The sequence below is a fragment of the Anabrus simplex genome, chromosome 3 (genome assembly GCF_040414725.1).
Source record: "Anabrus simplex isolate iqAnaSimp1 chromosome 3, ASM4041472v1, whole genome shotgun sequence".
NCBI lineage: Eukaryota > Metazoa > Arthropoda > Insecta > Orthoptera > Tettigoniidae > Anabrus > Anabrus simplex.
In genome coordinates this window covers 283,876,574-283,889,102 of record NC_090267.1, presented here as the reverse complement: position 1 = coordinate 283,889,102, position 12,529 = coordinate 283,876,574, and the positions used below count along the sequence as shown (strand labels likewise).

Below are 12,529 nucleotides of genomic sequence, written 5' to 3'. Positions count from 1 at the left end.
CGCTGGACAGATTTTTGTAGAGATGAACTTGTTATATAAAATTTTGGTTTTCTGAAGAACTATAGATAGGAACCTCGTGGTTCGTTTCTCCTTTGTTATTCTTTATTGATCATGTTACCTTATTTTTAATCGCTGTTGTTCAATTATGATAAGCTTTCCTTATTGTGTTAGTAAGTGCAGACTGAAGGGTAACCGCGTCCACGTCTTTTTCCCTACAACATCATGTAAGATAAAATTTTAGGTCTGTGAGCTTGCATCCGGGAGATAGTAGGTTCGAATCCCACTATCGGCAGCCCTGAAGATGGTTTTCCGTGGTTTCCCATTTTCACACCCGGCAAATGCTGGGACTGTACCTTAATTAAGGCCACGGCCGCTTCCTTCCAACTCCTAGGCCTTTCCTATCCTATCGTCGCCATAAGACCTATCTGTGTCGGTGCGACGTAAAGCCCCTAGCAAAAAAAAATAATAATAATAATTTTAGGCTCTCCCCTAAACTACCATTTCACTCAGCATAAATAAAATTATTTATGACCTAGATTGTAGCGATTTATTCCCCGACTTTGCATACCGATTTTCATTACATTCTCTTTAGCCGTTTTCTAGTGATGCCTGTACGTACTTACAGACAGACAGACAGACAGAAATTACGGAAAAGTAAAAAGTGCAATTCCTTGTTACTGTCGACATGACCGATACAGGAATGCCATTCTTTTCAAATTCTGAGCAGTGTACAGATAAAACTCTTATTTTATATATATAATATCCCTCGTGCTAGGCTTTCTTTCTTTATTAATGTTTTTTCTTCTTTCTCTGCCACTTTTTCCGCAACTTGGTGGAGATGCGGTTGTGATCCGGGTCATGCCTGTGGTTGGCCCAGTTTTACAGGCAGATGTGGTTCCTGATGTCAACCATGTAGGGTTATCTTTTTTTTTTTTTCTGTTTGCACTAACTCAGTTCCGTTTTTGTTGACAATGGGGCATCAATGTTCCATGTTTCTACTTTGTTCACTGCGTGTGCGTAAGTTGTTTTCTAAATGCCACTGGCACCATATGACGACTTACAGCTGTCAGAACTTTGTAGAGTAGGATACATAAATTTTCAGGAATGTTTGGCATCCAGAGTGATAAAATTGAATGATCCTTCAATGGCAGCTAAGTGCCGTACTTTAATGCAATTCATGCATAATTTAAAACTTTTATCTCCATTGTGGCTGTTTCATCTTCAACTTCTGACTTTATAGCGTCAGACCACAATGTTTCTGCAATATATGTACATTGTTTATGGACTGTTTATTATGTTGTGCAATTCGTGTTGTTGGCTGATGATGACTTTGACCTTAGGTCGCAACTAGTACCAAATAAATGTTTCCTTTTTTAATGTAACTCGCATTACAAAAAAAAAAAAAATTGTATTGAAAAAGTGGAAGTTTGCAAAGGCGGCAGTGTACATGATGGACTGGTATGGCCTTGTAATAATACTCAGCATGGCTTAGCTGTGTTGATATTGCTACATGGCTGAAAGCAAGAAGAAACTGCAGCTTTCTCTGTATGAATGCTGTGCTGATGACAGCTTCTCCCCGGGTAAAACATTCTGGAGGTAAAATAGTCCCCCATTTGAAACTCTGGGTGGGGACTACTCGAGAAGGAGCAATCATCAGCAAGATGGATACAAACATTCTGCAATTCAGAGTGTGGAATGTCAGAAGTTTGAATTGTTGTGGTAGTTTAGAGATTCTGAAAAAGGAGATGGATAGACTAAAGTTAGATGTAGTTGGAATAAGTGAAGTACGTTGGCAGGAGGACCAGGATTTTCGGTCAGGCAACGTACAGAATTTTCAGCACAAAATCAAAAAGGGGAAATGTAGGAGTTGATTTAATAATGAATTAGAAAATAGCGCAGTAGGTAAGCTACTACAACTAGCATAGTGAAAGAATTATTGTTGTCAAGATAGACACTAAACCAATAACCACAGCAGTAGTGCAGGTCTCTATGCCTACTAGTTCAGCGGGTGATGGAGAAATGAAAATATATATGAAGGGATAGGAGATTTAATACAATATGTAAAAAGATTACAAGAATCTGTGATAGGAGACTGGAATGCAGTGGTAGGCTAAGGAAGAGAAGGTAATACAGTAAGAGAATTTGCATTGGGGCAAAGCAATGAAAGAGGAAGTTGACATTGAATTCTTCACCAATCACAATTTAGTTCTTACTAATACTTGGTTGAAATACTACAAACGGCAGCTGTATACTTGGATGAGATCTGGAGACACTGGAAAGTATCAAATAGACTTCATTATAATTAGGCAGAGATTCAGAAACCAGGTGTTGGATTGCAAAACTTTTGCAGGAGCAGACGTTGACTCTTAACTACAACTTGTTGATCATGAAATACCATCTGAAGCTGAAGAAATTGAAGAAAGGAAGGAATGCAAGGAGATGGGATCTAGACAAGTTGAAAGGAAAGAGTGTGAAGGATAGTTTCAAAGACCATGTTGCACAAGGACTAAATGAAAAGGCTGAAGGAAACACAATAGAGGAAGAATAGACTGTCATGAAGAATGAAGTCAGTAGGGCTGCTGAAGAAATGTTAGGAAGAATGGAAAGATCAACTAAGAATCTGTGGATAACTCAGGAGATACTAGACCTGATCGATGAACAACAAAATTCAAGAATGCAAAAAAAGGATGAGGGTAGAAAAGAATACAGGCAATTAAAGAATGAAGTGAACAGAAAGTGCAGGACAGCTAAGAAAGAATGGCTGAAAGACAAGTCCAAGGGTGTTGAAGGTTGTATCGTTCTAGCAAAGGTAGATGCTGCATACAGAAAAATCAAGGAAACCTTCGGAGAAATGGAAACTAGGTGTATGAATATTACGAGCTCAGATGGAAAACCACTTCTAGGGAAAGAAGACAAGGCAGATAGATGCAAGGAACAAATCCAACAGTTGTATCAGGGTAAAGATGTACGAGGGCGGGTTGAAAAGTTCTCGGAATCACTGCTAGATGTCAGTGCTAGAGCAACGAGGTTCCCGCGCAATAATCACACATCCTTTGTGAGTGAACAGTGGCGCGTCACTACTCTAGCTGCAGGAGTGTGGTAGTGACAACTCTTTGTTGTTGTTCCCGCGTAGTGATTTGTGACAATAGAAAAAACTGAGATTCGAGCAGTGATTAAATACTTTGTAAAGAAAGGTATGAAAGCAAAGGAAATTCATGCCGACTTTCAGAACACACTGGGGGACTCTGCTCCTTCATTTTCAACTGTTGCCAAGTGGACCAGCGAGTTTAAATTTGGTTGGGAGAGCTTGGATGATGATCCGTGTAATGGACGGCCAAAAAGTGTTACGACCCCAGAATTTATTGCAAAAGTGCATAAAATGGTCATGGAGGATCGTCGACTGAAAGTGCGGGACATTGCTGAAGCTGTAGGGATGTCTCCTGAATGGGTATATTATATTTTAACCGAAGAATTGGGTATGAAAAAATTATCCGCAAGATAGATATGCTCTTGACATTGGACAATAAACGCACCAGATTGGAAATGTCCTAACAAAGTCTGGCCCGTTTTCAGTGTAACCAACAAGATTTTTGGTGCCGGTTTGTGACTACAGATGAAACTTGGGTCCACTATTATACCCCAGAGACAAAACAGCAGTCATACGACATTTCATTTTCATACCACCACCCAAGAAAGCAAAGGTAGTGCGTTCGGCCGGAAAGGTCATGGCTTCAGTTTTCTGGGATGTAAAAGGCATTCTGCAGATAGATTATCTTCCTACTGCCCAAACAATTGCAGGGCAATACTATGCAAACCTCCTAGACCAACTACAGGAAAAGATACGCGAAACAAGGCGTGGTTTGGCAAGGAAAAAGGTCATCTTTCATCAGGACAACGCTCCGCCGCACACAAGTGTTATTGCCATGGCAAAACTTCATGAACTGGGGTACGAATTGTTGCCACATCCACCTTATTCACCTGATTTGGCACCATCAGGCTTTCATGTATTCTCCAAGCTGAAAATTTTCCTTGGTGGACGGAGATTTTCTACAAGGGAAGAACTGACAGCCGAATTGGAGAGGTATTTTGCAGGCCTGGAGGAATCTCATTTTCGAAATGGGATCAAGGCATTGGAACATCGCTGGACCAAATGCATTAGTCTACAGGGAGACTATGTTGAAAAATAAAAGCAGTTCCACCGAGGTAAGATACTTAATTCTAGTACATTCCGAGAACTTTTCAAACCACCTATGTAGATGATATGCTGATGAAATGGGGGGCCCAATTTTGAGGTCAGAATTCGACAGAGCTTTGAGAGACCTAAGTAGGAATAAGGCACCTGATTGCTTTAGGAGAAACAACCATGGTGATTCCATTTAGTGTGCAAGATGTATGAGACAGGAGCAGTGCCATCAGTTTTTCATCAGAATGTTGTACCTATTCCCAAGCAAGATGGTGCTAACAAGTGTGAAAACTATTGCACCATTAGTTCAATATCTCATGCCTGTAAAATTTTGACACACTTTATTTTCAGAAGAATGGAAAGACAAGTTGAAACCGAGTTCAGAGAAGATTAATTCGGCTTTAGAAGAAATGTAGGAACACATGAAGCAATCCTCACTTTACGTCTAATCTTAGAGGATCGAATTAAGAAGGACAAGCCGATATACATGGTGTTCGTAGATCTAGAAAAGGCATTCGATAATGTTGATTGAACCAAGCTATTTGAGATTCTGAAAGTAATTGGTATCGGATACCAAGAAAGAAGAATTATCTACAATCTGTACAAAAATAAGTCTGCAGTGATAAGAATGGAGGGCTTTGGAAATGAAGGAGCAATCCAGAAAGAAGTGAGGCAAGGCTGCAGTTGTCCTCCCTCCTTTTCAGTGTTTATATAGAACAGGCAGTAAAGGAAATCAAAGAGGAATTTGGGAAGGGAATTACAATCCTCGAAGTTATTTTTATGAAATCTAGGGTGGGGGGGGGGGGGGGTCTGGAGAGGGCTTATTTTGGTTTTTACAGCAACAAAGATAAACTACTGCATATACAAAACCTCAGTATTGAATTTCAGTGCAAACTGGGGGTAGAAAATGGGCAACAGATAATTTAATGGGCTTGAGAGTTGGGGGAAGCATTTAATTTCATTTAATAAATTTGCCCAGGAAATGCCAGGTGATACTGTCATATCACCCCCCACAAAAAGAATGGTAACATTTAATGTGCTTATGAAGAAAAGAGTGGTAAAAATGAAAAGCACTTAAGAAACAACAGTTAAATAACGAAACTGAGCACAGATAAAAATCAAAGAAAATGTCTTTATCAGTACAATTTATGCCATGATATATTACTGAACACACAAATACTGTTTAAGGTGCAACCAAAGCAAAATATCTGCCATTAGACAACCACTTTCTGGTACTCACCCAGTGTTACTTCCTCACTACTGCAGGCTGAAGTCCCCTATCATTCAGAATCTGACTAAGATTCAGTACTGACAGCACTGAGGAAGGGATTCATTTTGTCTTGGATTAAGCGAGATTTCCACATATCCGCTTCAGTACTGTTACGTGTTTCATATAGTTCACCCAGTTTTCAGCAAACAAGATGAAAGGAGAAAGAAAGCAAGCTGAAGGAAATTTTCGTCAATGAGCCTTTCCATCTCCTGTATTTTGAAAGGGGTGTTGTTCATAGTAACTTAGTGCTTCGCTTGTGCTCGGTCAAGTTCAGTACGGTTCAGATCACAATGGTACGGTGGTAAAAGACTACTGTGACTCCACTTTCTCTTGTCATTTCATTGATTCTGTGGTGATTGTATTTCCTTCTCACCAGGACATTTTTTCTGGAAACAGAGGTGCCAGAACTCACAGAGGGAAATTAAAGAAGAACATATGAGATTTACCGAACATTTAAGAAGCATGTAATTTTCATAGAAACCTACTTACACTGAATTCAAAACAATTTCCAAATTTTTGACATGTCATCATCCTCCTCAGTTCATTTTTGTATCCATGGCTACCTTGTAACAACCAAGTTTTGACATACTTCGTTGGATCAAATACCGTCAAAGGAGGTCCAACAATTCTTATAAATAGTAATGAGGTAATGGTTTTCACTGACAAAGATGATCTTTCTGGAGACACAATCAAGTCCATCTCACACTCACTTGAAGATATAGCTATTGTGTCGAGAGTCCTCCGAACCCGAGAAAGTTCCCTCAGCATTTCTTCTCTGAATTTCAGATGATCTCTGAAGGCTCGAATAGCTTCTCTTTCATTCAGTTGTAATCTTCTTGCCAATGTGCCTATTTCTGCTTCTCCATACTGAATATTTTCTCTTGAGTTTGCTGGCCAATTCTTAGAATCCAGAACTCTTGCACATCTGGATAGTTAAGTGTCTTCTTCGGAAAGTAATCTTTTCTGTAGAGAAGTTTTAAGTTGTTCATAGAAATCATTTGGGGAGATTGGTGGATCATAAATTCTGTTTTTCTTATGCAATGGAGCACCCTTAAACTGTAGATTTGCAGCTGCCTCAAGAGCTTTCTGATAGTAAGGCCCTGGAGCAGACCACCTCTTCTCACAAATATCAACAAGACACTCGATCTTGCTGTGGGCTTTGTAAAGATCAGCATTTCTCTCTTGCAGATTTAAGCTTAGTTCAGACAGTTCTTGCAAAGCATCGCAAATTAATCCCAGATCCAAAATAAATTCCACAGATGTTCTTTTCCTGTGAAAACCTTTATAAGTACATTTTTCCTTTCTGTCACAACCACCGTCTGATTTACCTCTTTCAAAATGAAGTACCAGTGCTTCAAAATCCTGCCTCAGTTCGGTGGTATTTGAAGATGCTCAAATACGACAGCCTCGTGTTGGGGTAGATTTACTGGCATGTAAAAGAACTCCTGCGGGACTAAATTCCGGCACCTCGGCATCTCCGAAGACCATTAAAGTAGTTAGTGGGACGTAAAACAAATAGCATTATTATTAAAATCCTGCCAAACAGCCAAGACAGTTCTATAGCTGGATGCAACCCACCTTGCAGACAGAATTCTTCCAATTTTTAAAATCTGCATCTCCAGTGTAGCTGCACATGACTGGAAATGCCTTGCATTCTTTGGAGAGGCATGATACATAACATATAATTTGTCCATAAAACTCTTAAATCTATTGATGCCGGAAACCTCTTTCACAACATCGTGTACTGATAATTCCAGTCTATGGCTAGCACAGTGCCACAAAAGAATGGCAGGAAATCTGTCTTTGAAAAGTTTTGAAACTCCTCCTCGTACTCCGAACATTACTGCGGCACCATCACACATCAGTGAAACTAAATTTTCCTTTAGAAAATCTTCTGTGAACCCTAGTGCTCCTATAGAAGACATCAAGCTTTTGTAAATTACATTTGCTGTTACATCATCTAACTCAATTAAATCAATGAAAACGTTGACCGGTTTTGCCATTTTTATTTCTTGAATGTAGGTGCGAACATATACTATCAGAACAGACTTTTGACTTAGAGTAGTTGATTCATCAAGAACAAGAGAGAACTTGCTCGTTGAATCAAGTATATTTTTGATCAATCTTGTTCTCATTTCACTGCCTATGTGGTTTACTATATTTATACAGGCATTACTTGAATGCAAAATTCTCCCCATATCAATCCCGTTCAATTCTTGTAAATCAATTTCAATTTCAAAATTGTAGAAAGACTGGTTTCTTTTTGCCACCTTGTAAACAGTACGAAATACTTTACAAGTAATTTTCTTTTCTCTCTCTAATGACTTTAGACATACTGCCTCAAGTTTTTCTTTTTTCCCTTCTTCAGTTATTTTATTAGCATTTTTATGTCCAGCACTTTCTTTGTGGTTAAAAATCTTTTTTCCTGAGAGATGTTAGCTTCTGTTTACGATTTTCTCCATAAGACACAATTTCACAGTTTATCCATTCTCTTGATAGTCGCATACCCACATTCTTCTGTACACCTAAAATTCCAACATTTTTGCACACTGAGCAACCTAACTTGCCGCCATGAAAATACAACCAATCGTTTTTCTTTACAAAATCGTTCTTTCATTCTACAGTCCAAAAACTAGGCCACAGACTTTGAAATTCACTTCGAACTTTACAGCCTGTTACGGAACTCGTCGACATATCTGTTGCTTCAAGTTCCACACTTGAGTTTGATGATACTCCAGCTTGATGGACTGACAAACTTCTTGGTCAATTGTTGCATTTAGTGGTATGCACACAAAAATATTCTGAAATTCTTTTCATTCTCGCCTCGTGGTCAACAGATTTAGGTTATGTCTATTGCTGCGTAAGTAGTAGTACAAAGGCCCTGTTTCTCACACTGTTTATGAGGGCCATCAAGTCTGCATTTAGCATGTTCTCATTATACACTACACCACATTCTCAAGGCCATTACTACAGGTTCTCTTTCTTTCATGCATTCATAGGCTGAGCTCTCTCGTTTCATAGAGGCAATGTCAAGAACAGTGACAGAGTTTGGTGGCAGGTTCGGTAGCAGGCGTTCTTTCAAAATATTCTTCATAACAATGAAAGTCCATCTCATCATGAGCATCTGCGGTATTCTTGCACTAAAATGCTTACTTTGCCTCTGGCATGAACCCATGCTCATTACCAGCGTGCACTAATGCAAACTGCAGGTTTTGACCTATAGGTGACTTAAGACCACATGAAGAGTCCTAACAGAAAAGCATCCTGTGAAGTTGAAATGGTCTCATCTTTCCCTTCTTTCCCAACAGTGTGCCCTGTTTTAACCCACGGTAAAAAAAAAATAATAATAAAAAAAAATTTTCCCCTCGTCTTGGTATTTCATAATTGTTGTCGAATACTTATGACGCTAAGATATGATGTTCTCTCTTTCACTCATACAAGATGAATTTCTTATCAGACTCAAAACCCATGTCTTTCAACAAACAATCGGTACAAGGTTCTTCTTTTGGAATCGGGAAGGTGCAATGCTGCAATGTTGGACGTTGGTTTGTTAGGAAAAACTTATGCACCACTGCAAACTGACTGACCTGCCGTCTTTCCACTGTGCTTTACATTCTCATATGAATAATAACACAGTAGAGGTTTCCACCTATTCAATACTAATATGTATTTACAATATTTTAAATTACATGGAACTAGTTTCGACCCACCTAGGGGCCATCATCAGCCATATTAAAGCATAAGCAACTCTTGGCGAAATCCTAAAACATGATATTTTAACGGTAAGTCTGGTAGATGAAATGAGAGATGTTAGTATGGTACAGGTGAGTAATAGTTAATAATTATACAAGGAATACACATACCAGCTCAGCCTATGAATGCATGAAAGAAAGAGAACCTGTGGTAATGGCCTTGAGAATGTGGCAAAATAGATACATCACGGTTACACATGTCAAGCCAAAGGTCCTGTAATGGCTGCTGATCACAGTTTATAAACACTCCTATCAGAAAAGTCTGTTGCTTCAGCAGTTTCTTCAATCACCCTGTTGAGACTTGTATGTGGATACTTTCGAAAAGATGATTAAGTACATTAAGCACAGTTCACTTTCGTCCCTTCCTAAGTACCTGTCCCTGTTTATGTTTATGAACAGCCTCAGCCATAAAGTAAATATATCCCTGTATTAATGTTACGAAAGAACTCGCACACATAGGTTAATTAATCATGTAACACTCACTCAACACAAAACAAGTAAGTGATATAAAGGCAATAAACACACACAGGGAACAAATAGAAGGCTTCTCCACAACAGCGATAAGCTACCGGAGATTCACAGAGTAACAGATTGTGCATTGCATGCATCAGAGCGATGCAGAAGGAAAATTCAGGAAGGCAACTAAGCGATGTCTGTTCCTGCCATTGTGCTTCCTCCCTGTAAATTTATTTATGAAATAGAAAATGTTAAGTGGTTATTTTAACAGCTCCCAGGCATAGTAGAATATAAAGTACATTATGATACTCTTTAATCATAAGGAATTATGGGTGTCTGGGGAGGGGGGTGTTCATTCTTTGTCGGTCCATAAGAACAGTACTGTTTTCTTAACATGTAATGATCTATAGTTGTCTTTTTCTTGTACCTCAACCTGAACATGAAAACAGTTTTGTTAACACTATACCACAAAATGATTTTGTGCATGTATGTGGATACGTTGATAAATATTAAATAAAGCACACATACCTTGTTACTAATACAAGAAGTGACGGCTTCATTATGTGCCTCCTTAGACTTGTAATTTTGCTTGTTGTTTGTCGCCAACTAATGCTTCGTAAATGCCTTTATGAAGTGCATTATGCCTTTGATCAGGAATTTTTCTTACTAGATACATCACGGTTACACAGTAAACACTTTGCATTCATACAATATGCAACAATGAAAAAAGCATCAGCTTCTATTCCATTTTAAAAGCTGCTTCTGCGATTTTGGGATTTTAGGAGCAGAATCCCACTCTGCCATTATTGTAAGTTACGTAGTGAGATCTGTTCAATCACAAGATGAGATTAGTTATGGTATCCATAAATTGAGAGAGATTACACTCTCTATCCTTGCTGCAGTCCCAGCCACAAGCCTTTTCCTTCCTAGGCTTTGATATATGGGCTGCACTTCCACTGTGTAATGTACACTAACACATAGGTCACTACAAGTTCATTGTGTACCGTGTGGGTGATGCTGTACTAATCACTTCATAAACTGCATGAGCATATCATTGGATAGTCTGTATCCCAAATTGCAGAGTGACCTATAATATGATACTGGAGCACAATCAGTTTCAGACTTTCCATAAGTGAAATCATTCATCAATTCAAAGTTTGATATATTTATTCTGTCTTAAGAGTTGAAACTAGGTTCTGAAAACACATATAACATTGAAGGAAAATCATACCAAGACAAAGTAGTTATAGCCATTGTTATTATAGTCCTACCAATATCATGCCTTATGTATGCTTCTAGTTTACAAAAAATAGATAAAATTCATGTGTGCTTTCAAAAGCCCATATGCACCAATGGAATTCAACTTCAAACAAAAATGAGAGAAAAAGTCACTATATTTAGTATTTGCATTTTTAAAATTACCAGGTTGAAGGAGTCTGGAGAATCTTCCTCAGTGAAACTGTCTATTGAGAAACTGACCCAGTTACCAGCACGAAAAAGAAGAAGAAGAAAATAATCTTTTATTTCACATCTTATGATTACCAGAATACAGGATTTTACGACAACTACTGATGAGAAATCTGGGAAAGAAGACAGGAGGGCATTGGATCAAAGAAATTCAAGAGGATCTCGAAACCGTTGGACTTGAAATTACAGATGCAGTGAACAAGAATAAAATTACCACCTTTCTATGAATCACAAATTTTCTACTAAAAGGATGCACAGAAGGTCTGTAGAGATTTCATACAAATTAAGAACACTGTGATCAGAATGAATGAAGAAGTACTGGACAGATAAGAAGAATCCAACAGTACAACCTTCAAAGGAAAAGGGTTGGTGGAAGACTCAAGTGGTCCAGCGTGGCCAATAAAGTTAATAATAATAATTTGTTAACTCTTGCTTCTTTCTGGTTATTTTCTACTTTCACACCAGTATTTGTCATTGGACCACCGTCATTTTCCATCTCTTTCGCATAATCAGCAGGGAATAACTCCATTCTCTCTCATAAAATGTTCTTTACCGGGCGAGTTGGTCGTGCGCGTAGAGGCGCGGCTGTGAGCTTGCATCCGGGAGATAGTAGGTTCGAATCCCACTATCGGCAGCCCTGAAGATGGTTTTCCGTGGTTTCCCATTTTCACACCAGGCAAATGCTGGGGCTGTACCTTAATTAAGGCCACGGCCGCTTCCTTCCAACTCCTAGGCCTTTCCTATCCTATCGTCGCCATAAGACCTATCTGTGTCGGTGCGATGTAAAACCCCTAGCAAAAAAAAAAGTTCTTTTTTTGAAAAATATCATACTCTGAAATACTTATACAAATCATCTATATTGTAAAACAAACGAGAGATGGGAAATGCATACCAACTTTTAAACACTTGCTGCCTAGCGGGTGAGTTTTGCATGACATATCCCTGTTGACTAATGTTCTAGATGTTAGACCCCTTTAAACAACATGCATCATCATCATCATCATCATTATTATCGTCATCATTAATGTTATAGATTCATCCCACCTGTTGAATTTGTTTTTAAATGTGTGCAGTGTCTTCATTTGAACAACAGGTCTTCTGTTAACATAATTTTATTGTGTTTTGTTTTGGCAGGAGGCAGTTTCCTCCTAAAGATGTTCACCATGTATGAGCATGAAACAATATGCCTTATGTATCTTCTGTGCTGCTCCTTCAAGGCAGTGAGAGTATTCAAGCCAGCCACTAGTAAGGAAGGCAACTCAGAAGTATATGTGGTCTGCCTTGAATACAGGGGTGCGGAGTACGTGAAAAAGTGGCTTGCAGTTCTCAGGAAGCACTTTGGTGAGTAATCATTATGCTGCGTGAATTTTTTTTTAATAATTCAATTGTAGTGTCATCTTC

At 38.8% G+C, this 12,529-nt stretch overlaps 1 protein-coding gene across 3 annotated transcripts in view; it reads left to right on the top strand.

Moving 5' to 3' along the window:
• aft (adrift) overlaps nucleotides 1-12,529 on the top strand; it is a 436,902-nt gene that overhangs the window by 210,553 nt on the left and 213,820 nt on the right. For all 3 annotated transcript variants that reach the window (XM_067143070.2, XM_067143068.2, XM_067143069.2), the window contains one exon: nucleotides 12,263-12,469. In XM_067143070.2, coding sequence (XP_066999171.2) covers nucleotides 12,263-12,469 — 207 coding nt within the window. The remainder of the gene's footprint in view (nucleotides 1-12,262; nucleotides 12,470-12,529) is intronic.